This window comes from Somniosus microcephalus, unplaced genomic scaffold, assembly GCF_052327205.1.
Source record: "Somniosus microcephalus isolate GS21.2 unplaced genomic scaffold, FLI_Smic_1.0 unresolved_chr4, whole genome shotgun sequence".
Taxonomy (NCBI): Eukaryota; Metazoa; Chordata; class Chondrichthyes; order Squaliformes; family Somniosidae; genus Somniosus; species Somniosus microcephalus.
In genome coordinates this window covers 1,093,617-1,119,962 of record NW_028225182.1, presented here as the reverse complement: position 1 = coordinate 1,119,962, position 26,346 = coordinate 1,093,617, and the positions used below count along the sequence as shown (strand labels likewise).

Genomic DNA, 26,346 nt, shown 5'->3' with positions numbered 1-26,346 from the left:
GGGAGCAGCTAGAAGACATGAGGAGGAGGATAGGGACAGATTGAATCGCCAGGAGTCCCACAGTAATTGTATCAGACCGTTGGAATTTTATCTGGAGGATTGTGTGTACTGTGAGAGGGACAGACTGTGAATGACCAGGGGTCCCAATGTCATTGTATCAGACCGTGTGAAGGGTATCTGGAGGATTGCGCATATTGGGAGATGGACGGACTGTGAATGGCCAGGAGTCCCAATGTCATTGTATCAGACCGTGGGATGGCTATCTGGAGGATTGTGTGTACTGGGAGTGGGATAAACTCAAAATGTTCAGCTGGTCCACTCTACCTATATCGGACTGTAGGCATGGCAGCTGGGGTATTGTGTGAATTGGGTGTGAAACAGACTAAGAGGTCAGAAGTTCTAATCGGGGGCTTATTTGACCCTTAGCTGAGCTCCCGACTGTATATCTGTTCACCACCAACACCGCCTACTTCCACCTCCAAAGCATTGCTCATCTCTGTCCGCCTCAACTCATCTGCTACTGAAACTCTCATCAATGCATTTGTTACATCCAGACTCGACTATTCCAATACTGTCCTGGTCGGCCTCCCACAATGTACCTGCCATAAACTTGAACTAATACAGAACTCTACTGTTCATATTCTAACTTGCACCAACTCCCGTTCATCCATCACCTCATGCGCTCGCTGAGCTGCATTTGCTCCTGACGCAACAACGCCTTGGTTTTAATTTTCACATTTTTATTTTTAAATTGTTTCATGGTCTTGTCCCTCCCTATCTCTGTAATCTCCAGCCCTAGTATCCTCAGAGATCTCTGCCTTACTCCAATTCTAGCTTCTTGTGCATCTCCGATTTTCATCGCTCCACCATTGGCGGACGCCCCATCAGCTTCCTGGGCCCGAAGCTCTGGAAATCCCTCCCGAATCCTCTCCTTCTCTTAACAGAAGTTCCACTGGTATTAAATCAGGACTCGGGCAGGTTATCTGGTGTATTGTGCATAGAGAGAGAGGCAGACTGTGAATTGACCGCAGTTATCTGGGGTATTACCTGCACTGCTAAAGTTACCTGAACACAGGTAAAGGCTACTGGCATTCTGATGGTACAGAGGGGAATTAGGAAGATGATTTAAGATTTTAGGAGTTTAGGTTGAGGGTGTTTTGGCCAAGAGATATAGTTATGAAATGTTTTAATGGAATTCACAACATTAGTGCAGGAAACAAGTAGCAAAATAATTAATAATGGAGAAAATTGAAGATCAGAAGTAAGAATGGAAATCCGGGTACTTTTTCACCCACAGGGTAATACAGCAGGGAGACCAGTTACCAGGGAAGGGCACTAAAGGGCAGTGTAAGTGGGGTCTAGAGACAATTGAAGGTGTTTCTGTGGATACTCAGAGGAATCTTCGGTGGCTTCATCTCTCCAACAGGGACAGACTGGAAGACCCGACCGGTATTTTCCTGTCCCTAATCATTCTCTGCTTACATTTTATCTCTGAAATCACAAACAATGTTTCAGCAGTTTTACACATAAAATCACTAAATATGTTTTTATAGCAAGCCTGTTATATCACCGATTAGAATTAGAAATAGATTTCCAGCATCCGCAGTATCTTGCTTTAGAATTAGAAATAGAACTGCCGCCCACTTCACCCAGTTTAATGTTGGAGCAGAAAACATTCACCGTCGATTTGAACTGTTCTGTTGTTTTATTTCAATTTGTTATAAGTTTCCTAAAATGTTGGTTTGGGTAATTACAAATGTGTTTCTGTTAGTCGTTACATTGGGTTAAAATACACGTGATTTAAAGGACTATTCTTGGAGTAGAATGAGGGTCTCTCGTTCAATACCATAATGAAGAAAGCCAATAACTTCCTAGTCAAACTGAACATAGTACACTTCTCACATTTCGACACGGAATAAGGTTCCATTGTGTGAACACCTGCACATCTTCTCAGATCAGGTATGGCAATTTCCAAAACCTTATTTTGTGCTGAGATGTGCTAACATTTTACTATTACGCATGTCTCGATCTTTCCCTGCACTCTATGGTGGAACAGATTTCTAGGGTCGCAGGAAAACCTGAATAACTGGCCCAAGGCACTTGGTGATCCCAGAATGTCTGCGTGGCACAGAGGTGGTTTGTATTCAGATTCACAGTGTATCAGGATCCTGCCAGGTGTGTATGGGGTTTCACAGTGTATCAGGATCCTGCCAGGTGTGTATGGGGTTTCACAGTGTATCAGGATCCTGCCAGGTGTGTATGGGGTTTCACAGTGTATCAGGATCCTGCCAGGTGTGTGTGGGGTATAACAGTGTATCAGGATCCTGCCAGGTGTGTATGGGGTATAACAGTGTATCAGGATCCTGCCAGGTGTGTATGGGGTTTCACAGTGTATCAGGATCCTGCCAGGTGTGTATGGGGTTTCACAGTGTATCAGGATCCTGCCAGGTGTGTATGGGGTTTCACAGTGTATCAGGATCCTGCCAGGTGTGTATGGGGTTTCACAGTGTATCAGGATCCTGCCAGGTGTGTGTGGCGTTTCACAGTGTATCAGGATCCTGCCAGGTGTGTATGGGGTTTCACAGTGTATCAGGATCCTGACAGGTGTGTATGGGGTTTCACAGTGTATCAGGATCCTGCCAGGTGTGTATGGGGTATAACAGTGTATCAGGATCCTGCCACGTCTATGTGTTGTGTGTTGCAATAACTGGAGCACACAAGACCCATAAATTTAACAATAAATCAAAAATCGGCATTAATTGTAAATTGAATCTATGCTGAACTTTTGGGGATTAATCAAGAATCCAAACAATGGTCAATCCTATTTCCTTAGCCTTTGAACTTCTCATTCCCAGCTTCTGACAATCTTTAAACAATCGGATCCAGTGAAATATTCAGATTTTCAGAAGTGAGATAAATGTATTGAAATCTCCACTTCATCACTTACCTTTCAGTTGACTGGGTACTTCGGATAAACCGTGTGCGATGTTCATGTAATCATATTGGTCACAACCTGTTTAAATCAATGAGAGTTCATGAACTCAGATCTGTGTAATATTACAGTAAAATCTGCAGTGTTTGAATCTGAAATTGAATGCAGTGTCGGAGTTTACCGTACCACTTTCCTGTATTTCTTTCAGTATTTTGTCCAGCTTTGGCACCCCATGGCGCATTTTCGCAAAGGATTCCCACATCACCCTTCGGGCTGGGGAGCCTTTCTCCATCACCAGATTTAGGAGAAGTTTGGAACTGTCCGCCCGGTTTCCCTTCTCCGCGAGATCAGTGACTTTCTGTAAAGAATAATAATGAATATATTGAGGAGCGAAGTGAAAGATAAACACGGAGAATGAGAAGGAAAGAATCTGCTCTGTGATGGGATCTCCTATTTCTTGAGCACAAAAAGTAATCACTGGGCCGGGTTCCGATCCATTCTGAACATGGGCTGAATATTCTGTAAGTATCTTGTTTCACTCATTAATGGCCAAGAAATTTAGAGTCATAGAGTCATACAGCACAGAAAGAGGCTCTTCGGCCCATCGCGTCCGCACCAGCCATCAAGCCCTGTCTATTCCAATCCCAATTCCCAGCACTTGGTCCGTAGCCTAGTATGCTATGGCGTTTCAAGTACTCATCTAAATGCTTCTTGAATGTTGAGGGTTCCTGCCTCTACCACCCTTTCAGGCAGTGAGTTCCAGATTCCACCACCCTCTGGGTGAAAAAGTTTTTCCTCAAATCCCCTCTAAACCTCCTGCCCCTTACCTTGAATCTATGCCCCCTTGTTATTGACCCCTCTACTAAGGGGAAAAGTTCCTTTCTATCTACCCTATCTATGCCCCTCATAATTTTGTACACCTCAATCAGGTCCCCCCCTCAGCCTTCTCTGCTCCAAGGAAAACAACCCCAGCCTGTCCAGTCTTTCTTCATAGCTGAAGCGCTCCAGCCCAGGTAACATCCTGGTAAATCTCCTCTGCACCCTCTCCAAAGCAATCACATCCTTCCTATAGTGTGGCGACCAGAACTGCACACAGTACTCCAGCTGTGGCCTTACCAGCGTTTTGTACAGCTCCATCATAACTTCCCTGCTTTTATATTCTATGCCTCGGCTAATGAAGGCAAGTATCCCATATGCCTTTTTAACCACCTTATCCACCTGTTCTGCTGCCTTCAGGGATCTATGTACATGCACACCAAGGTCCCTCTGATCCTCTGTCTTTCCTCGGGTCTTACCATTCATTGTGTATTCCCTTGCCTTGTTAGTCCGTCCAAAATACATCACCTCACACTTTTCAGGGTTAAATTCCATTTGCCACTGTTCCGCCCATCTGACCAACCCATCTATATCGTCCTGTAGCCTGAGGCTTCCTTCCTTGCTATTTACCACCAATTTTCGTGTCATCTGCGAACTTACTGATCATACCTTTTACATTCACATCCAAATCATTAATGTAGACCACAAACAGCAAGGGACCCAGCACCGATCCCTGCAGTACCCCACTGGACACAGGCTTCCAGTCACAAAAACAACCTACGACCATCACCCTCTGCCTCCTGCCACTAAGCCAATTTTGGATCCAATGTGCCAAGTTGCCCTGGATCCCATGGGCTCTTACCTTCTTGACCAGTCTCCCATGCCCGACTTTGTCAAAAGCCTTACTGAAGTCCATGTAGGCCACATCACCTGCACTACCCTCATCCACACACCTAGTCACCCCCTCGAAAAATGCATTCAAATTGGTCAGACATGATCTCCCCCTGATAAAGCTATGCTGACTATCCTTGATTAATCCTTGCCTCTCCAAGTGGAGACTGATTCTGTCCCTCAGAATTTTTTCCAATAATTTCCCTTCCACTGATGTTAGGCTCGCTGGCCTGTAATTCCCTGGTTTATCCCTACTACCCTTCGTGAATAATGGTACTACGTTAGCGGTTCTCCAGTCCTCTGGCACCTCCCCTTTGGCCAGAGAGGTTCTGAAAATTTGTGTCAGAGCCCCTGCAATCTCCTCCCTTACCTCACACAGCAGCCTGTGATACATCTTGTCAGGGCCTGGGGATTTATCCACTTTTAAGCCCGCTAAAACCGCAAGCACCTCCTCCCTCTCAATACTAATTTGTCCAAGTATATCACAATCCCCCTGCCTGATTTCTATGCCTACATCGTCCTTCTCCATAGTGAACACAGATAGAGAATTGTCCAGGTATGTCCATTCCACAAAGAGCAGGACAAATCCATCCCGATCAATTACCGCCCTATCAGCCCGCTCTCAATCATCAAAGTGTTGGAAGGAGTTATCAACACTGCTAACAAGCAGCACTTAATCACAAAAAAGCTGCTTACCGAGGCTCAATTTAAGTTCCACCAGGACCAATCGACTCCAAGCAAGGACCAAAGAACTGAATTCCAGCTGTGAGGTGACAGTGACTGTGCTTCACATCAAGGCAGTATTCGACATGTGTGGCACCATGGAGTGTGGATATTGGAGGCGAATCGTCTCAGCACCAGGACATCACTGCAGGAGATCCTCGGGGCAGTGTTCGACGTGTGTGGCACCATGGAGTGTGGATATTGGAGGCGAATCGTCTCAGCACCAGGACATCACTGCAGGAGTTCCTCGGGGCAGTGTTCGACGTGTGTGGCACCGTGGAGTGTGGTTATTGGAGGAGAATCGTCTCAGCACCAGGACATCACTGCAGGAGATCCTCGGGACAGAGTCTTCAGACTAACCACTTCAGCTGCTTCGCCAATTACCTTCCCTCCATCATAAAGCCTGGAGTGGGGATGTTCTCTGATGATTGCAGTGTTCAGCTCCATTTTCAATTTGTCAGATAATGAAGCGGTTCATGCTCGCATGCAGCAAGTCCTGGACAAAAATCTAGGCTTGGGCAGACAAGTGGCAAGCAACATTCGCGTCCCACAACTGTCAGGCAATGCCCATCTCCAACAAGAGAGTCCAACCATGTCCCTTTGTTATTAACTGGCATTGCCATAGTCAAATCCCTACCATTGACTAGCTACAAAAAAACTAAGAGGCTGGGGATTCTGTGGCGAGTGGCTCAACTCTTGGCCACCCAGAAGCCTCTCCTGCACCTATAAGGTACAACTGCGGCGTGTGATGGAAAACTCTCCACTTGCCTGGATAGGTGCAGCTGCAACAACACTCAAGAAGCTCCACGCAATCCAGGACAGAGAAATACGCTTCATCAGCAGCCCACCCACCACCTTAAACATCCAATCCCTCCACCAACGGTGCACCATCACTGCAGTGTGTGCTATTTACAGAGAACTGCAGCAGTTCGCCAAGGTTCTTTGACAGCACCTCTCAAACCCGCGCCCTCTGCCACCTGGAGGACAAGAGCATCATCCGCATGGAAACACCGCCACCTCCAAGTTCCACTTCAAGTAACATACAATCCTGACTTGAACATGTATCGCCGTTCCTTCGTTGTCAGTGTAAATTAGAGCCAAAACGCCCAGCACCCTCTACAGAGGGAACAGGAGAAGCGACTGTATGCTTCCTTAACCAATCAGTATGAAGAATCCTTACGCAAAGTCTGAACCAGGAAGTCTTAGTTAGAATATAGAATGTAATGTCAAATCACATGCAGAAAGTGAAATAAAGATAGGGAAAGAAAGATTGGATTCAGAATGCATCTCACTGAAACATACAACATTCTTACAGGGCTTGACAGTGTAGATGCAGGGAGGATGTTTCCCCTGGCTGGGGAGTCTGCAACCAGGGGTCACAGTCTCAGAAACAGGGGTCGGCCATTTAGGACTGTGGTAAGGAGAAATTTCTTCACTCAGAGGGTGGTGAATCTTTGGAATTCTCTACCCCAGAGGGCTGTGGCGGCTCAGTCGTTGAGTATATTCAAGACAGAGATCGATAGATTTTTGAATATTAAGCGAATCAAGGGATATGGTGACGGTCCGGTGCGGAGATCGCTCTCCCTGTTTCGGGCGGCCAACCCTCGCCGCTCGCTCCCGCAACCGGAGCGAGGTACTCGGCGAGTCGGGCAGAGGCAGCGCAGCGTGGTGAGCAGCAGCAGCAGCCAAGCCGACCCACTGGAGCACATCGGCCGGCAGCTCCTCGGCGGGAAGGAATTCCGGCTAGGAGGAGGGGAGCCGAGCATGGCGGCCAGAGGCCGACCCGTGAAGAGAGAGAAGTAGGCCCCGGGCCGTGGAGCGTGGAGCCGGCGACGGCGAAGAGGAGGCCGCATTGGAGCATTCACATCCCGACGATGTGTTCGGCGAGTCGGGCAGAGGAGCGCAGCACAACGAGCAGCAGCAGTAGACTCACGACACGCTGCAGCACGTCGGCCAGCAGCTCCATTTCGGGTAACTCGCAGTCCGGATGGGAGGAGGGGAGCCGGGCATGGTGGCCAGAGCGGGAGAAGCAGGCCACCACACGAGGAGCCGGCAACAGTGAGGAGGAGGCCGCGGTGAAGAGGAGGACGGAGCGGCTGAGGGACATCGTGCTCCCACTGCCATTGTATTGACTTTGAACGCGGCGCTGTATGTATAGCTGACGCGTCCCTACGGGGAACAAGCATTCCATTGTACTTGTTACATATGGCAAATAAATCTAATCTATCTATCTAAATCATATTGCAGGAAAGGAGAGATGAGATAGATCAGCAATGATCTTACTGAATGGCAGAGCAGGCTCAAAGGGATAAATGGCCTACTTGTGCTAATATTTCTTATCCTCTTATGTTCAGAGGGAGCGAAAAAAGAGACAGATAGAAAAGATACAAACATTATTGAATTTTTGTTTATACAGCTCCAACAATAATTAAAATCCAAAGGAATGAGACTCCACACTTGTAAAAGTTAATTTTCTGCGCCAGAGAGGTTGTTTGGCATTAGTTAAGACTGATCACGCTGTTAAACAAATAATTACACTGGAATAGGCAAGCCCCGACTTTTCCTGGTGTTTCCATCAGATAAGTAGCCATTTTACGCCGTTCCATGCATTTCAATGGCGAGTCTCTCGGCGAGATACCATCCTCGCGCAGCTTTGGGAGCAGCAGGGCAACTCGGACAGGACCTTCACCATTTTCCTGTTTAACTCCGCATGTGCAGTCGTTGGAAGTTACTGTCCAATTTACACTTTAATAATTGAGCGCCGTTAGCCCCACCGTTATTTCTACCGCAAAATCTGGCCTATTTCGAAAATATGAAACTACCACTATTTCATCCCCCAGTCACTCACTCAGTGGAAAAAAATGGTGCAGAAACCAAACCATTAAAGTGAACGGACGGAAAATTACAGACTGAGAAATCTCAATTTCCTCATGATCCCCCCTGGGGAGTGACGTTCCACACCAAGAGCACAGGGGCAGGTAATTACAGACTGAGAAATCTCAATTTCCTCATGTTCCCCCTGGGGAGTGACGTTCCACACCAAGAGCTCAGGGGCAGGTAATTACAGACTGAGAAATCTCAATTTCCTCATGTTCCCCCCTGGGGAGTGACGTTCCACACCAAGAGCTCAGGGGCAGGTAATTACAGACTGAGAAATCTCAATTTCCTCATGTTCCCCCCTGGGGAGTGACGTCCCACACCAAGAGCACAGGGGCAGGTAATTACAGACTGAGAAATCTCAATTTCCTCATGTTCCCCCCTGGGGTGTGACGTTCCACACCAAGAGCTCAGGGGCAGGTAATTTAACCAGTTATGTACTGGTTTGGACACTCCATGTTTAGGATGTAAAAGCAATGGAAAAACAGGCGTGCAATTGCACTGGGATGTTCCCAGGGATGTGGAATTACTGTCAGAGAGCGCGATTTGAGAACGATGGGCTCATTCCACTAGAGGTGAGCAGATTAAGTGAGGAGCTGCTGCTAGTCTTCAGAATCTGAAGAGTTATGATCAAATAAATAGCTACTGATAGTTTCCACTGATTGCCCAGAGGGCACATATTTTGGCTAATTTGAAGAATGGGGTGAACGATGATAAATTTATTTACACACGAGGTGGTTGGAAAGCACAATTCAATCACACAGACTATTGTTGAAGTCGACACTTTTTTGATAAAATCTATTTCTATTGCTGCATGGATAGAAAGGAATGCTGGAGTATGGGGGGTGAACAGAAGAATACACCTGGACTAATTAGGCTACTAACCATAATGTGGTCAGCAGAAAGTGGGAATTAGACTAGGTGGGATATTAACGGTATTGGGTAGTGAGCAGGAGGTTGGGATTAGACTAGGTGGGATATTAACGGTAATGGGTAGTGAGCAGGAGATTGAAATTAGACTCGGTGGGATATTAACGGTAATGGGTCGTGAGCAGGAGATTGAAATTAGACTAGGTGGGATATTAACGGTAATGGGTAGTGAGCAGGAGGTTGGGATTAGACTAGGTGGGATATTAACAGTAATGGGTAGTGAGTAATGGGTAGTGAGCAAGATGTTGGGATTAGACTAGGTAGGTGTAACGAAATCTGTTTGTTCTTGCCTGTATTCGTTTTGCACTCATGTATATTACCCTCCCCACACGGTGTATGGTTTCACTTCCTCTTTCCTGACTAACCTGTATGGCTCATCCCTGCAAGCCAGTCAGTGTGTTGAGATGTTAGCTCTGATCTTAGTGATTAAAAGCCAACTTGTTAATGTCTATAACTTCTAATTTTGTGGTTATTGAAGGCACGTCAGTAGGATATTAACAGTAATGGGCAGTGAGCAGGAGGTTGGGATTAGACTAGGTGGGATATTAACTGTAATGTATATACCTTTAAGGGGGGAACTACATTTTACAGCTCATGTATACTGTAGTGCCGGCAGTGACCATACCTGTATATAGCACTGAGTAGTAATCTGTACAGTTCAGTTCCAGAGTGAGCCACGTTGAGTAAACACCTGTTGTACCGTTCTCCTGCAGTCTGTGTCTTACTACTGACGGACACAACATTGGCGACGAGGCAAATTCGATTCTACCTGCAACTCTGCATCACCTCCCAGGGATTCGTTCCTGGAGACCAGTAGATTGGAGGTCAAGGCCAGAGACACGGGCAACCGCCCAGTCATCCAGCAGAGACTCGAGAATTGCGGGGGAGGCTGTTGAGAGCCAGGCTTGGCTTTCCAGTCGCGGTGGTCCAGCGAAACGGGCTGGCAACAGGTAGTGCGCCGACCCTTCCCGGACAGCGGCGGGCTGGAGCCCGACCGAGCGGCACAGCAAAGGGCCGAGCAGCGTCGACGGGAGAGAGGGCAGAGCGCACAGAGCGCAGCCGGTGTTCAGGGGCAGAGCAGCGTCGAGGAGAGGGAGAGAGACGCGCAGAAACCCGCGAGGCGCCGCCATTGCCATGAGGACCGCCGAGAGCGGCGTTGGCAGCAGCGAGGGAGGAAGGAAAGCGCGGGAGACGCCATTTTAAGCCATCTTAAACCACACCCAAAATGCCAAAGAGTGGCAGTATCACCGCATTTGACAATGAAGTCGAAGATTGGACTACATATGTCGAACGAATAGAGGTATACTGCAAGGCAAATGAGGTGTCAGATGACAAGAAAGCGCCGGTATTGTTAATTTTAATGGATGCAAAGACGTATGGCTTATTACGAAATCTAGTAAGCCCAGCGAAGCCAGTGGAAGAGTGTTTTGGAGACATAGTGACGATACTACAGGAACATTTAAACCCCACACCGCTGCTGATTGCAGAAAGATTCAAGTTTCACAAACGGAACCAGCATAAGGATGAAAGCAATGCTGAATATTTAACAGAACTGTGCAAACTATCGAAACACTGCCAGTTTGGAACGGGACTGGCAGATACCTTAAGGGACAAGTTTGTGTGTGGGCTTCAAAGTGAAGGAACCCAGAAATGGCTTTAATCCGAAAAGGACCTTACGCTGGACAAGTCTTTCAGCATTGCGGTATCATATGAAGCAGCAGCATGGGGCGCTGCAGATACAACAGAGACCGCAAGAATATGGCACAAACGAAATGTCATACAGAACAGAGAAGTTCTATCGCTGCGGCAGAACAACGCACGACCACAATAATTGCTGGTTCAAAGACAAAGTGTGCAGACAGTGTGGAAAAGTAGGACACATAGCACGAGTCTGCAGGTCGGGAAAAGAAAACCAGCAATAAGAAATCTCCAAAAGAAAAGTACAAAAAGGTACATAAGGTGACGGAGAATAGTTCAGATGAACAAAAGAGTGATACCGACTCCGAAAGCAGGGAGCTGAGTTGTCTGAAACTACATAATGTGATCAAAACGGAGGATCGCCGAACTATTTGGGTCACTCTCAAGATAGCAGGAGTCCAGGTAAAAATGGAATTGGACACAGGATCATCCCTAACAGTCATAAACCGACGGGACTACGAGCGGCTATTCTCACACATACCCTTGAGACACACAAAAATTATTTTGAAGACGTACACGGGGCAAAAAGTCTACCCCAAAGGAAAAATAAGGGTGACCGTTATATATAACGGTAAGGAAACACCAAAACTAGACCTGGATGTATTGCAAGATGGAGGACCACCATTACTGGGACGTGAATGGATCCGGAAAATACAGATGGATTGGCATTCCATACAAGCACTGACTGTGGCTGCCAAAAAGGATGACGACGTCACACCTGGGCGACTGTCAAAGGTTCTAACCGACGCGCAAGAAGTGTTCCAGCAAGGACTCGGAACACTAAAAGGCATGACAGCAACAATGCAAGCCCAAAATTTTTTAAGGCCAGACCGGTACCTTATGCGATCCGCCCAGCCGTCGAAACAGAGCTGGAGAGCTTGGAACGTTCAGGAGTACTGTCCAAGGTAGACTGGAGCGAGTGGGCTACACCCATCGTCCCTGTGATGAAAAAGTCATTGAGCAGCACGCCTGGGGAACCAAGGATGGTTCGCATCTGTGGGGACTTTAAGGTAACAGTGAACCCAGTCCTTCACACCGTGCAATATCCACTTCCGCGGATTGAAGATATTTTCGCCTCGCTATCTGGAGGGAAACGCTTCACTAAGATTGATCTGGCCCAGGCGTATCTGCAATGGAGGTAGAAGAAGCATCAAAAAAATACCTCACAATCAACACCCATAAAGGTCTCTACCAATACAACCGGCTGGTATTCGGGGTAGCATCAGCTCCGGCTATTTGGCAAAGGGCAATGGAACAAGTCCTGCAAGGGATCCCAGGGACCCAGTGTTATTTGGACGACATCCTGGTCACGGGCGAAAATGACAGTGATCACCTCGCCAACCTGGAGCAGGTGCTCACTAGATTGAAGGAATATGGGCTCCGAGCTAATCGCCCCAAATGCGAGTTTTTTAAAAAACAGATCTCATATTGTGGCCACGTTATCGATAAAGAGGGGTTACATAAGTCCCCAGAAAAGATTGCGGCAGTAGTCAAGGCTCCAGCACCGGAAAACGTGTCACAACTGAGGTCGTTCCTCGGGTTGGTAAACTACTGCCATAAGTTCTTGCCAAATTTGTCTACAATACTACACCCACTGAACACCCTACTGCAAACTGGAGTGCCATGGAAGTGGAGTGACTAATGTAAACGAGCTTTCCAGAAGAGCAAAACACTAATCACATCGAAAGAAGTATTGGCCCATTTCAACCCAGCACTACCAATTCGGTTAGCGTGTGATGCGTCACCCTACGGCATTGGAGCGGTGCTGTCGCACAAATTCTCGGACGGCTCAGAGAGGCCAATAGCCTTTGCGTCACGATCAATTACCTCAGCCGAGCGTAACTATGCCCAGATTGACAGGGAGGCCCTCAGCCTAGTGTGGGGAGTGAAAAAGTTCAATCACTATCTGCACGGGCAGAAATTCACCTTGCTGACTGACCACCAGCCTCTTGTCTCCATTTTTAATCCGAAGAAGGGCGTTCCGGTGATGACTGCGCAACGACTACAAAGATGGTCACTCTTTCTAGGGGCGCACCACTATGAGATTGAATATAAGGGCACGAAACAGCATGGAAATGCTGATGGGCTATCACGCCTGCCACTGCCTACTGCGGAGGAAGCACCAGCAGTGGATCCTGTCGAAATATTTCATTCGACTATAGTTGAATACCTACCGGTAACTAACGCTCGTATAGAAAAGGAGACTCGAAATGACCCGACACTGTCTCGGGTATATGATTTGACGGTGAAGGGATGGCCAGCACATGGCAACTCACTGTTGCCAGCATTCTCGACAAGAGGAGAACAGCTGTCAGTGGGCCGGGGGGCCTTGATGTGTGGGTCCCGAGTGGTAATTCCACCCAAGTTAAGGGATAGAGTGCTCAATGAGCTTCATGAGGGTCATCTGGGAGGGGTAAAAATGAAAAGCCTTGCCAGGGCTTATGTGTGGTGGCCGGGAATCGATAAACAAATCGAGGACCCGACCAAGAGCAGCTCAGGATGCCAGAAAGTCCAAAATGCACCACCACATGCCCCTCTACACCCATGGGAGTGGCCCTCATCTCCATGGCAACGGGTGCATATTGATTTTGCTGGTCCATTCATGGACTCAATGTTTTTAATAGCCGTGGATGCACACTCGAAATGGCCTGAGGTCATCAAAATGTCCTCCACCACCACGGAGAAAACGATTGCAGTCCTACGGACCATTTTTGCCAGGAACGGCTTGCCAGAACAGATTTGCTCTGATAACGGACCACAGTTTGTGTCCGAAAAGTTCCGGAGGTTTATGAAGAAGAATGGGGTAAGGCATTACACATCCGCCCCGTATCATCCAGCCACAAATGGATTGGCTGAGAGGTTCGCACAAACCTTTAAGAAGGCAATAAAGGCTATGTACAATGACAACATTCCGCTGCAGCATAAGGTGGAAAATTTCCTGTTCACATGCGACACATGCAGTCACCAACCAGGCCCCGGCCATGATGTTCTTTAACCGAAGGTTAAGATCTCGCCTGGATTTGCTCAGACCAAACGTACGAAGAGATGTTGAGAGTAAGCAATTCCAGCACATCCATGAGAAGCCAACAAGGAGCTTCAATGTAGGGCAACCAATCTTGGCCCGCGACTACCGAACAGAAAAATGGCAGCCAGGAACGATATACACACGGCAGGGCCCACTAATGTACACAGTGGACGTTGGGGAGAACATAGTGAGACGCCATGCTGACCAGATCCTAGAGTCACAGTAACAAGTCAACCCCATGCCTCGCCCATACGTACCTGGTGAGGAACCTGACGTACAGGTCGCATCTACCCCAGAAACAGTAGCATCGGAAGCTGATGACCCAACCGACGGCAGGGTGCCAGAATCGCCTCCGCACCAAGAGCGAGACACTCGGGAAAGGCGCTATCCAGAAAGGATCAGGAAGCCTCCCCAAAGATTGAACATATAAATGGACTATTTTCAGCTAACGTTGTATGTTAAAAGTGTTAATTGTAATTAGTTTGATATTTAATTGTTAAATGAGTGTTATGGTACTGTTAATCTAAAAGGGGCGGAATTGTAATGTATATACCTTTAAGGTGGGAACTACTTTTTACAGTTCATGTATACTGTAGTACTGGCAGTGACCACACCTGTATATAGCACTGAGTAGTAATCTGTACAGTTCGGTTCCAGAGTGAGCCACGTTGAGTAAACACCTGTTGTACCGTTCTCCTGCAGTCTGTGTCTTACTACTGACAGACACAACATTAACGGTAATGGGTAGTGAGCAGGAGGTTGGGATTAGACTAGGTGGGATATTAACGGTAATGGGTAGTGAGCAGGATGTTGGGATTAGACCAGGTGGAATATGAACGGTAATCGGTAATGGGCAGGAGGTTGGGATTAGACTAGGTGGGATATTAACGGTAATGGGTGGTGAGCAGGATGCTGGGATTAGACTAGGTGGGATATCTACATATAGATTGGGCTAACCAAATTAGTAGCAATACTGTGGAGAAGGAATTCCTGGAGTGTATACGGGATGGTTTCCTGGACCAAAATGTCGAGGAACCAACTAGAGATCAGGCCATCTCAGAGTAGGTATTATGTTGTGAGAAAGGAATAATTAGCAATCCTGTTGTGCAAGGCTCCTTGGGGCGGAGTGATCATAATATGATAGAATTCTTCATTAAGATGGAGAGTGAAGTACAGGAAACTTTCTGGTATCCGGCACAGACGGGACTGACGTGGTGCCGATTCATCAACAATTCCGGATAACCGAACGCTATAGTAAAAGATACGGAGCTCAGAGCTCCGTATAAAGCAACAAACCCTGCAGCTTCAAAACAAATCGGCACAAGTTGCAAGCGTCTCTGTAGCTTAGCAACAGCTTCAGCTACACCCTTGCACAGCAACAAATGGAGTAAAAAAAGTTACCTGAACCGACTCCTGAATTTTGCCGGTGGATAGAGCGTTCCGGTTATTTTGGGGCCGGTTAATCAAAAGTTTGCTGTAGTTGACTCAGAGACTACAGGCCTGAATTTAAATAAATGAAACTACGATGGTATGAGGTGCGAGTTGGGTAGGATTGATTGGGGAATGTCACTCAAAGGGTTGATGGTGGATAGGCAATGGCAAGCATTTAAAGATCGCATGGATGAACTACAGAATTTGTTCATCCCGGTTTGGCATAAAAATAAAACAAAAAAGGTGACTCAACCGTAGCTAACAAGGGAAATTAGGGATAGCATAAGATCCAAGGAGAGGACATATAAATTGGCCAGAAAAAGCAGTAAACCTGAGGATTGAGAGCAGTTTAGGATTCAGCAAAGGAAGACAAAGGGATTAATAAAGAGGGAGAAAATAGAGTATGAGAATAAGTTGCGGGGAACATAAAAACTGACTGTAAAAGCTTCTATAGATATGTGAAGAGAAAAAGATTGGTGAAGTCAAGCGTAGGTCCCTTGCAGTCAGAATCAGGGGAATTTATAATGGGGAACAAAGAAATGGAAAACCAATTAAATACCTACTTTGGTTCCGTCTTCACAAAGGAGGACACAATTAATCTCCCAGAGATGTCGGGGAAGATAGGGTCCAATGAGAGGGAGGAACAGAATGAAATCAGTATTTGTAGGGAAATGGTGTTAGGGAAATTGATGGGATTGAAGGTTGATAAATCCCCAGAGCCTGATAATCTACATCCTAGGGAACTTAAGGAAGTGGCCCGAGAAATAGTAGATGCATTGCTGGTCATCTTCCAAAATTCTATAGATTCTGGAACAGTTCCCATGGATTGGAGGGTAGCTAATGTTACCCCACTATTCAAAAAAGGTGGTCGAGAGAAAACTGGGAATTATAGACCGGTAAGCCTGACATCGGTAGTGGGGAAAATGCTAGAGTCCATTATAAAAGATGCAATAGCAGAGCAATTGGAAAACAGCGACAGGATCGGACAAAGTCAACATGGATTTACAAAAGGTAAATCGTGCTTGACTAATCTACTGGAATTTTTAGAGGATGTAACTGGTAGAATAGATAAGGGAGTACCAGTGGATGTGGTGTATTTGGACTTTCAGAAGGCTTTCGATAAGGTCCCGCATAAGAGATTAGCGTGTAAAGTTAAGGCACATGGGATTGGGGACAAAGTACTGACTTGGATAGAGAACTGGTTGGCAGACAGGAAGCAAAGAGATGGAATAAACGGGTCTTTTTCAGAGTAGCAGGCAATGACTAGTGGGGTACCGCAGGGACTGGTCCTAGGACCCCAGCTATTCACAATATATATTAATGATCTAGCCGAGGGAACTAGATGTAATATCTCCAAGTTTGCAGACAACACAAAGCTGGGTGGGTGTGTGTGCTGTGAGGAGGATGCCGAGAAACTCCAGTATGATTTGGACAGGTTGGGTGATTGGGCAGATGCAGTATAATGTGAATAAATGCGAGGTTATCCTCTTTGGTGGCAAAAACAGGAAGGCAGATTATTATCTGAACGGCAATAGATTGGGAGAAGGGGAAGTGCAACGATCCCTGGGTGTCCTTGTGCATCAGTCGCTGAAGGTAAGCATGCAGGTGCAGCAGGAGGTTAAGAAGGCAAATGGTACGTTGGCCTTCATAGCAAGAGGATTCGAGTACAGGAACAAGGATGTCTTGCTGCAGTTGTACAGGGCCTTGGTGAGACCACACCTTGAGTATTGTGTGCAGTTTTGGTCGCCTTATCTGGGGAAGGATATTCTTGCCATGGAGGGAGTGCAGCGAAGATTCACCAGACTGATACCTGGGATGGCAGGAATGATGTATGAGGAGCGATTGGGTCGATTGGGCTTGTACTCGCTGGAGTTTAGAAGAATGAGAGGGGATCTCATTGAAACTTATAAAATTATAACAGGACTAGGCAGACTAGATGCAGGAAGGATGTTCCCGATGGCCAGGGAGTCCAGAACCAGGGGTCACAGTCTAAGGATAAGGGGTAAGCCATTTAGGACTGAGGTGAGGAGGAATTTCTTCACCTAGAGAGTGGTGAACCTGTGAAATTCTCTACCACAGAAGGCAGTGGAGGCCAATTCATTAAATATATTCAAGAAGGAGTGAGATATATTTCTTAAGGCTAAAGGGATCAAGGGATATGGGGAGAAAGCAGGGACAGGGTACTGAGTTTGGATGATCAGCCATGATTTCATTCCATGGCGGAGCAGGCTAGAGGGGCCGAATGGCCTACTCCTGCTCCTATCTTCTATGTTTCTATATTAACAGTAATGGGTAGTGAGCCGGTCGTTGCGATTAGACTAGGTGGGATAGTAACGGTAATGGGCAGTGAGCAGGAGGTTGAGATTAGACTAGTTGGGATATCAACAGTAATGGGCAGTGAGCAGGAGGTTGGGATAAGACTAGTTGGGATATCAACAGTAATGGGCAGTGAGCAGGAGGTTGGGATTAGACTAGTTGGGATATCAACAGTAATGGGCAGTGAGCAGGAGGTTGGGATTAGACTAGTTGGGATATTAATGGTAATGGGTAGTGAGCAGGAGGTTGGGATTAGACTAGTTGGGATATTAATGGTAATGGGTAGTGAGCAGGAGGTTGGGATTAGGCTAGGTGGGAAATTAACGGTAATGGGCAGTGAGCAGGAGGTTGGGATTAGACTAGGTGGGATATTAACAGTAATGGGTAGTGAGCAGGAGGTTGGGATTAGGCTAGGTGGGATATTAACAGTAATGGGCAGTGAGCAGGAGGTTGGGATTAGACTAGGTGGGATATTAACAGTAATGGGCAGTGAGCAGGAGGTTGGGATTAGACTGGGTGGGATATTAACAGTAATGGGCAGTGAGCAGGAGGTTGGGATTAGACTAGGTGGGATATTAACAGTAATGGGCAGTGAGCAGGAGGTTGGGATTAGACTAGGTGGGATATTAACAGTAATGGGCAGTGAGCAGGAGGTTGGGATTAGACTAGGTGGGATATTAACAGTAATGGGCAGTGAGCAGGAGGTTGGGATTAGACTGGGTGGGATATTAACAGTAATGGGCAGTGAGCAGGAGGTTGGGATTAGACTAGGTGGGATATTAACAGTAATGGGCAGTGAGCAGGAGGTTGGGATTAGACTAGGTGGGATATTAACAGTAATGGGCAGTGAGCAGGAGGTTGGGATTAGACTGGGTGGGATATTAACAGTAATGGGCAGTGAGCAGGAGGTTGGGATTAGACTAGGTGGGATATTAACAGTAATGGGCAGTGAGCAGGAGGTTGGGATTAGACTAGGTGGGATATTAACAGTAATGGGCAGTGAGCAGGAGGTTGGGATTAGACTAGGTGGGATATTAACGCTAATGGGTAGTGAGCAGGAGGTTGGGATTAGACCAGGTGGGATATTAACGGTAATGGGCAGTGTGCAGGAGGTTGGGATTAGACTAGGTGGGATATTAACGGTAATAGGCAGTGAGCAGGAGGTTGGGATTAGACTAGGTGGGATATTAACAGTAATGGGTAGTGAGCAGGAGGTTGGGATTGGACTAGGTGGGATATTAACAGTAATGGGTAGTGAGCAGGAGGTTGGGATTAGACTAGGTGGGATATTAACAGTAATGGGCAGTGAGCAGGAGGTTGGGATTAGACTAGGTGGGATATTAACAGTAATGGGCAGTGAGCAGGAGGTTGGGATTAGACTAGGTGGGATATTAACAGTAATGGGCAGTGTGCAGGAGGTTGGGATGAGAGTAAGTTTCCTAGATTATTAACTTGGAAAGTTGGCAGCAGGTCGACCGTCCATTATACACCCTGCAAATTATCATTTCCAATTAGTTCTGTTCCATTACAGGTAATTGACAGAACATTACAGGCTGCTTGCTGTAATTTCCCGAATTGCTGTCCCGGGGAGTGACGCTCCACGACAGGTATTGAGTGTCTGCCGAAGTTGGAAAAACTTGCACAGCGTCGGGTTTTCAATTCCCATTTTTGGGCGTTAGTTTTCCTCTTCAAGTCTCATACATTTTAACCATTTTAACATTTTGTTTTTGTTCTTGAAATGCCTCTCATTTACTCCACAGATGAGTTTGTCATCTCTCGGTTCCTTAATTTACGTTAAGTAGTTTCCAGGTCAGTAAACTCATGACCTTCCCTTTAATCCCTGTCTGTTGCCTCTGGTCTCTCCTTTTCCCAGTCCCACTAAAACGGTTTCCCTTTGTTTTCAGTCCACAAAGAGTTATAGCCGAATTGTTCCCCTGTACTTTGTACAGATAGGGACGGATCCGCTGGGTATTTTCACCTCTTCGTATCATTGTTTCAGATTCACAATATTTTCAGTTTTATCTGTTTCTTTGCTATTTCACGTGCTTCTCTGCGGTAACATTCTATGATTCCAAGTTCTGATATCCTGTCAGTTCTGTGATGTTTAAATATTCCAAACTCATTCTGTGTGCCTCCCACTCACCCGATGTTCTTGTCCACTGAAATGCCTCTCGTATGTTAACAACGAGCTGACTCCGTCCACCCCTCCTTCAATCGCCTGTTCCAGTCTGTCCCGGTAGAATTTCGTGAACCGGAACAGCTGGTAATCGTCGCACTTTGTCAAGAACTCAGTGATTGTAGAGTCCGGATCTGTGAACACAAATGGAGAAAACTAAACACATTATCCACTTTCTACCCAGGCGGCTACATTTCATCGTATACCAAACGGCTACAGCTTCCTGTGAGCCACATTATCGATCACCTTCTGATAACACATTCACACCGCATGGGCAACATTCCAAAACCCTGTATAGTCACATCTCCACAAAACTGCATCTGTGTTGGGAGATTGGGCACATGACTGGCAAATGATGTTTAGCTTGGATCAGTGCCATGTTATGCCTGTGGGCAGGGCGAGTGCTCAACATTCATACACCCTTCATGGCATTAAATAAGGGGGAGAAAGGAAGATCCGGGCATTCTAGTACATACATCTCTAAAAGTACAGGAGCAATGCCGTGAAGCGATAGTTAGAACAAAGGGGGTATTAGGGTGCATTCATAGGACAGTTGGGTATAAGACAACCTATTTTCTCTTAGTACAAGGCCTTGGTAAAGGCCTCACTTGCAATACTGTGTCCAGTTTTGGTCTCCTCACATGGTGGGTGAGATTGAGGCTTTTAAACTGTTGCAGAGGACGGACATTAGACTAATTTCCAGTATAAAGCAACTTAGTTATCAAGATAGGCTAAGAGTTTGGACTCTGCACTTTAGAGAAGCAAAGACTCAGCGGTGATCTGATTGAGGTTTATAAGATGATGGAGGAATCGAGTGTGTTCCATTTGACACTTTGTTCCAATCACATAGCTTACGGAGGGCCAGGGGTCACCATTTTAAGTTGTGCAAGGCCAGATTTAAGTTAGGTGTCAGGAGGTGGTCCTTTTCCCGGAGAATAGTCGACCTCTGGAACAGGATACCTTCTCTGGCGGTGGACACTGACTTGGTGAATTCCTTCAGGCGAGAGCTGGACCTGTTCCTGTTTGGTGTGGACATCATCTCTTACAACAGGAAGACACTTCCGGAATTCAGTGTAAGATTGATCTGCTGGACTAGTTTCAATTGCCTCGATGGGTCGGAGAGGAATTTCCCCTATTTTAATCCCCCAAATTGGCCTGTGTTTTTACCTGTTTTTTTCACCTCACCCATGGTTTGGTTTGGGATGGCTAGAACAAAGTACAGGAAACTTTGTGTTATCCGGAGGCTAACTGTCAGGTGTGTATGGGGTTTCAGTGTATCAGGATCCTGCCAGGTGTGCATGGGGTTTCACAGTGTATCAGGATCCTGCCAGGTGTGTATGGGGTTTCCCAGTGTATCAGGATCCTGCCAGGTGTGTATGGGGTTTCAGTGTATCAGGATCCTGCCAGGTGTGTATGGGGTTTCACAATATATCAGGATCCTGCCAGGTGTGTATGGGGTTTCCCAGTGTATCAGGATCCTGCCAGGTGTGTATGGGGTTTCACAGTGTATCAGGATCCTGCCAGGTGTGTATGGGGTTTCCCAGTGTATCAGGATCCTGCCAGGTGTGTATGGGGTTTCCCAGTGTATCAGGATCTTGCCAGGTGTGTATGGGGTTTCACAACTAAGAGATCAGCAGATGGATTTAGTGAAATGATGTCACGTTCGCATATTTACAGGAACTTCAGAAATGTCCTGATTTGTAATTTGAACCTATACAGAATAGCTTTGGATTGATGATAAATCTAAATGATGTCCAATCCTATTTTTCCTGGCTTTCAACTTCTGATTTCCAGATTCAAAACCTCTAAACAAACGGTTACAGCCAATCATTCCGATTCTCAGGTGTGAAATAAATGTTTTCAAATCTCCGTCGTCACTTACCTTTCAGCTGACTGGATACTTCGGATAAACCTCGTGCGATGTTCATGTAATCAAATGGTTCTGAACCTGTTTAAATCAATTAGCATTCATGAAATCATATCTGTTACATATTAGAGCAAATCATGCTTTCTTTGAATTTGAAATTGCATGCAATATCGGAGTTCACCGTACCAAGTTCCTGCATTTCTTTCAGTATTTTGTCCAGCTTTGGTACCCCATTGCGCATTTTCACAAAGGATTCCCACATCGTCCTTCGAGCCCGAGAGCCTTTCTCCATCACCAGATTTAGGAGAAGTTTGGAACTGTCCGCCCGGTTTCCCTTCTCCGCGAGATCAGTGACTTTCTGTAAAGAATGGTAATGAATGGATTGAGGAGCGGAGTGAAAGATAAACACTGAGAATGAGAAGGAAAGGATGTGTTCAGAGTTGGGACCTCCCAGTTGTTTTGAGCAGAGGAAGCAGTCGCTGGGGCGGGTACCGATCCATTCTGAACAGGGTTAAATATTCTGTAAACATCTTGATTCACTCATTAATGGCAAAGAACTGGAATGAATTATAGTTCTCGGAGAGCGAGGAATCACTGAGAATCTGCAGCAGCTGTAATCTGATTAGTTTACTCTGTCCTTCAGTGTCAAACATGACATCAGATTATTGATTGACGATATGAAACACTCGTTTCTCACATTTTATCCTGCTGTCATACTTTGTGATTTAATAGAAATAAAACAGCAGCAAGTCAGAACTTCATTTGCAGGAAAGGAACGAATCTGAAGTGAGAGAAGCAGCTGGAAAACTGCTTGAGAAATTAGGCCAACTGATTGAAATAATCACCGTTGTTGATGTATAGGGCCGGAGAATTGACCCATCGACCTGAAAAGAGTCAGCACCGGAGAAGGCAGAGGATAAAGGGAGCGGGAGGCCGAGGACAGTGGACCTGAAAGGAGTCGGCAGAGGATAAAAAGAGCGCGGGAGGCCGAGGACAGCGGGCCTGAAAGGTGTCGGCAGCCCCGGAGAAGGCAGAGGATAAAGAGCGCGGGAGGCCGAGGACAGCGGGTCTGAAAGGTGTCGGCAGCCCCGGAGAAGGCAGAGGATAAAGAGCGCGGGAGGCCGAGGACAACGGAGCTGAATGGAGTCGGCAGTCCCGGAGAAGGCAGAGGATAAAGAGCGCGGGAGGCCGAGGACAACGGAGCTGAAAGGAGTCAGCAAACCAGGAGAAGACAGAGGTTAAAGAGCGTGGGAGGCCGAGGACAGCGGAGCTGAATGGAGTCGGCAGTCCCGGAGAATGTAGAGGATAAAGAGCGCGGGAGGCCGAGGACAGCGGACCTGAAAGGAGTCAGCAGGCCCAGAGGCAGAGGATAATTCAAAGCAGCTGAAGGCAGTTAATTAGGGAAATTCGGCCTATAAAAACAGACTTCGCAGTGCGTTCTGCACGAAATGCGGTTTGAACAGAGTGCTGAGAGTTGGGTGAGTGAGGGAGTTAGATGCGTGAGGAGTCGAAGGAGGAGCTCCCTTGGTTCCCCTTTGCTTTCCCTAACTTTTCACTCTGTAGGAGTTGGTTCTTATTTAAACCCAGGAAAGAATCCAAGAGTGGGAGCAGTCAAACAACAACTGCAAAACCGCTAAAGTAACGTCTCAACCATGGAAGGAGCTGATTGGTAAGTAGGACCTTGTAAATATTTCTTCAGTCCACACGTTAAAGTAAAAGTAAGGTTTCTAGTTTAGAGTAAGTCGGCCCCGATTTTCAGCTTGTGTGGGGAATGGTCGGGTTTCCCCGCATGTGGGGTTTCTGACACACATAAAAAAGTGTCAGCCAGCTCCACGCAATTTTCCCTCAAGTGGCCAATTAATTCCCAGCATGTGGGAAGCCTTGCTAATTGTCCAATTCGAGTCAGAAATCCCCACAGTATGCATGTCATCATTCGTGGTGCTTTCAAGGTCCACAGCAAACACTGCATCCTTTGAAGGCTTCCAAACGAACCATACAGGATGGCAGAGGAGCCTGCAGCAGCTGTGGGCAGTGCCAGACCCCGAGCTGCCTCCAAATTCGACGAGGCTTCACTGCAGGCATTATTGGATGGGGTTAGGGCCCACAGGGAGGTCCTCTTCCCTAGGTCAGGGAGGAAGAGGCCTCCCACTGAGACCAATGCTGCATGGATGCAGGTGTCAGCAGATGCCAACTCGCTGGGAGTCACCAGAAGAACCTTGGCATCACATCCCTAAATCCTTCCTTTACTCCCCCCCACAGTACCATCCAGAGCCCCCGTCCTCACTGTGGAGGAGGAAGAGGCTGTGCAGCCAGACTCCTCAGAGGAACCTCCAACCTCTGATGGCGCAGCATCAGCAGAAGTAAGCACACCCAACACCAGCGCAGACACTCACACTTCGGGGGGACCTTCAGGACATATAGTGTTGTCACCTGGTGTTTCACAGCTCACAAGTGAGCCTCAGCAGATTCTGGAGACAGGGACAGCAGTGGAGAGTCCTCATCGGAGGGCGCAGGACTCTGCCAGTTGAGCTCAGCTACGCTGCATGTCGACCCTCTGCCTCTGGGTCCATCCGCAAGAGAAGAGTTGATGGATCGCCATGCACAGATGCAGGAGTCTCTGTCAGGTTTTGTCTCCAGGGTCGCTGCGAGTGTGGAGCGAATGGAGGAGTCCACAGCGACCATAAGCAGAGCCTTTGTGGAGTCATTGGCGCATGAACGCATCACCATGGAAAGGTTGGCAACCTCCATGGAGGAGATAACTCGCCAGGGTACGGAAAACATGGTGAGTGCTCATAAGAAAATGACATCTCTTGAGGAGCGTTGGCCATCTGTTGAACAGAGAAACCAGATCTTCATGGAAGTCCTTCTGAGTAGGACTGCCAGTGCAGATACGGGTCCCCATGGCCCCCTAAAGCGCAGCAGGGTGCTCTCAAGCCACTTCCAAGCGCTGGCCCCTTCTGGCCTGTGCAGCTTCAGGTGAGTGAGCAGCAGCCTGGTGCTCCTGGTGCTCATCCTGCTGTTCCTGGTTCTGCTGCTGCCGCCTCTGCTGGCAAGAAGGGAAGGAAAAAAAGGCGTCCCACGCTTCTCGTAGATGCCTCCGCTGAGGAAGCGCTGAGTGAGGGTGGCGAGAGGGGCTTCCCAGGAGATGGCATTGGAGAAGTGTGTGAGGATGCAACCTTCCACAGCTGTGCCTAAGCCTTGAAGAAGTAGCCCCAAACCTGCAACAAGGTCCTTCAACATACAAGTGCTGTCCCTTTAAATCGCAGCTTCTCCATTGACCTGCAGCTGACAGCAAGCAAGCCGGCAAGCTTCACGCCAGCTCTCAGCAGCGGGATTCCCCGCAGGCGGGTTTCAGGTGGGGAAAGCCCCAAAGTTGCAACGGCCCCGGAGAAACTACCTCAACAAGCTGGTAATTGCTGATTAGTGCTCCAACGACCAGTCCCGCCAGCGGCGGCCGGGATTGAAGCAGGGCGCGGGGAAACGGCGGTCCGAAAGTCGGACAGGGCGGGGAATCAGGGGGGGGGGGTCCCGACCCGCCTTTTCGCCAATTTTCGGCCCCCGGCCGCATGAAAAGCCGCCCGACGGCGGCCAGAAAATTAACCCTGTAGTGTTTAAAGTGAAGTAAGGTCCCTAGTGTATTTAATATTCTTTAATTTAGCAGAAGTAAAGGGAGTAAATTAAGGGTAGGACATGGCAGGGCAGCTCGGCAGCGTGGAGTGCTCCTCCTATGCCATGTGGGAAGTCAGGGACACTTTCGGAGTCCAGGGCGAACACATCTGCAGGAAGTGTCTCCAGCTGCAGCTACTCGAAATCCGCATTTTGTATCTGGAGCAGCGGCTGGAGCCACAGTGGGACATCCACGAGGCTGAGATCTTCGCAGATAGCACGGAGAACGATGTGGTCACACCACAGGTAAAGAGTGCACAGACAGACAGAGAATTGGTGACCACCAGACAGAGTAAAAGAACTAGGAAGGCAGTGCAGGAGTCCCCTGGGTCCATCTCCCTCTCCAACAGATTTTCCGTTTTGGATACTGCTGGGGGAGATGGTTTCTCAGGGGAATGCAGCAAGAATCAAGGCCGTGGCACTACAAGTGGCTCAGCTGCACAGGAGTGGAGGAAAAAGAGTGGGAGAGAAATAGTGATAGGGGATTCTATCAGTTGGGGAACCGATAGACTTTCCTGTGGCTGCAGACGTGACTCCAGGATGGTATGTTGCCTCCCTAGTGCCAGGATCAAGGATGTCACTGAGCGGCTGCAGGACATTCTGAAGGGGGAGGGTGAACAGCCAGAGGTCGTGGTCCGCATCAGTACCAACAACACAGGGAGAAAGAGGGACGAGGTCCTGCAAGCAGAATATATGGAGCTAGGAAATAAATTAAAAAGCCGGACCTCAAAAGTAGTAATCTCAGGATTACTCCCAGTGGCACGTGCTAGCGAGAGCAGAAATAGGAGAATAGACCAGATGAACGCATGGCTGGAGAGATGGTGTAAGAAGCAGGGATTTCAATTCCTGAGGCATTGGGACCGATGCTGGGGAAGGTGGGACCTGTACAAGCTGGAAGGGTTAAACCTCAGCAGAACCGGGACCAATATCCTCGCAGGGAGTTTGCTAATGCTGTTGGGAAGGATTTAAACTAGTTTGTCAGGGGGCTGGGAACCTTA

The 26,346-nt window shown here is 47.6% G+C and overlaps 1 protein-coding gene and 1 long non-coding RNA gene across 4 annotated transcripts in view; one reads left to right on the top strand and one right to left on the bottom strand.

The window, feature by feature from the left end:
• The window catches only part of LOC147088309 (NACHT, LRR and PYD domains-containing protein 3-like), a 78,564-nt gene that overhangs the window by 21,135 nt on the left and 31,083 nt on the right, over positions 1–26,346 (bottom strand). For 2 of the 3 annotated variants that reach the window (XM_085977179.1, XM_085977177.1), the window contains exons 5-9: positions 21,869–22,040; positions 21,698–21,763; positions 19,783–19,949; positions 3,119–3,290; positions 2,948–3,013 (exon numbers count right to left, since the gene is read on the bottom strand). In XM_085977179.1, coding sequence (XP_085833305.1) covers positions 2,948–3,013; positions 3,119–3,290; positions 19,783–19,949; positions 21,698–21,763; positions 21,869–22,040 — 643 coding nt within the window. The remainder of the gene's footprint in view (positions 1–2,947; positions 3,014–3,118; positions 3,291–19,782; positions 19,950–21,697; positions 21,764–21,868; positions 22,041–26,346) is intronic. The other variant, XM_085977178.1, reaches the window with a different exon arrangement.
• The window catches only part of LOC147088310 (uncharacterized), an 89,951-nt gene that overhangs the window by 42,884 nt on the left and 20,721 nt on the right, over positions 1–26,346 (top strand). The gene's annotated exons all lie outside the window — the stretch shown is intronic.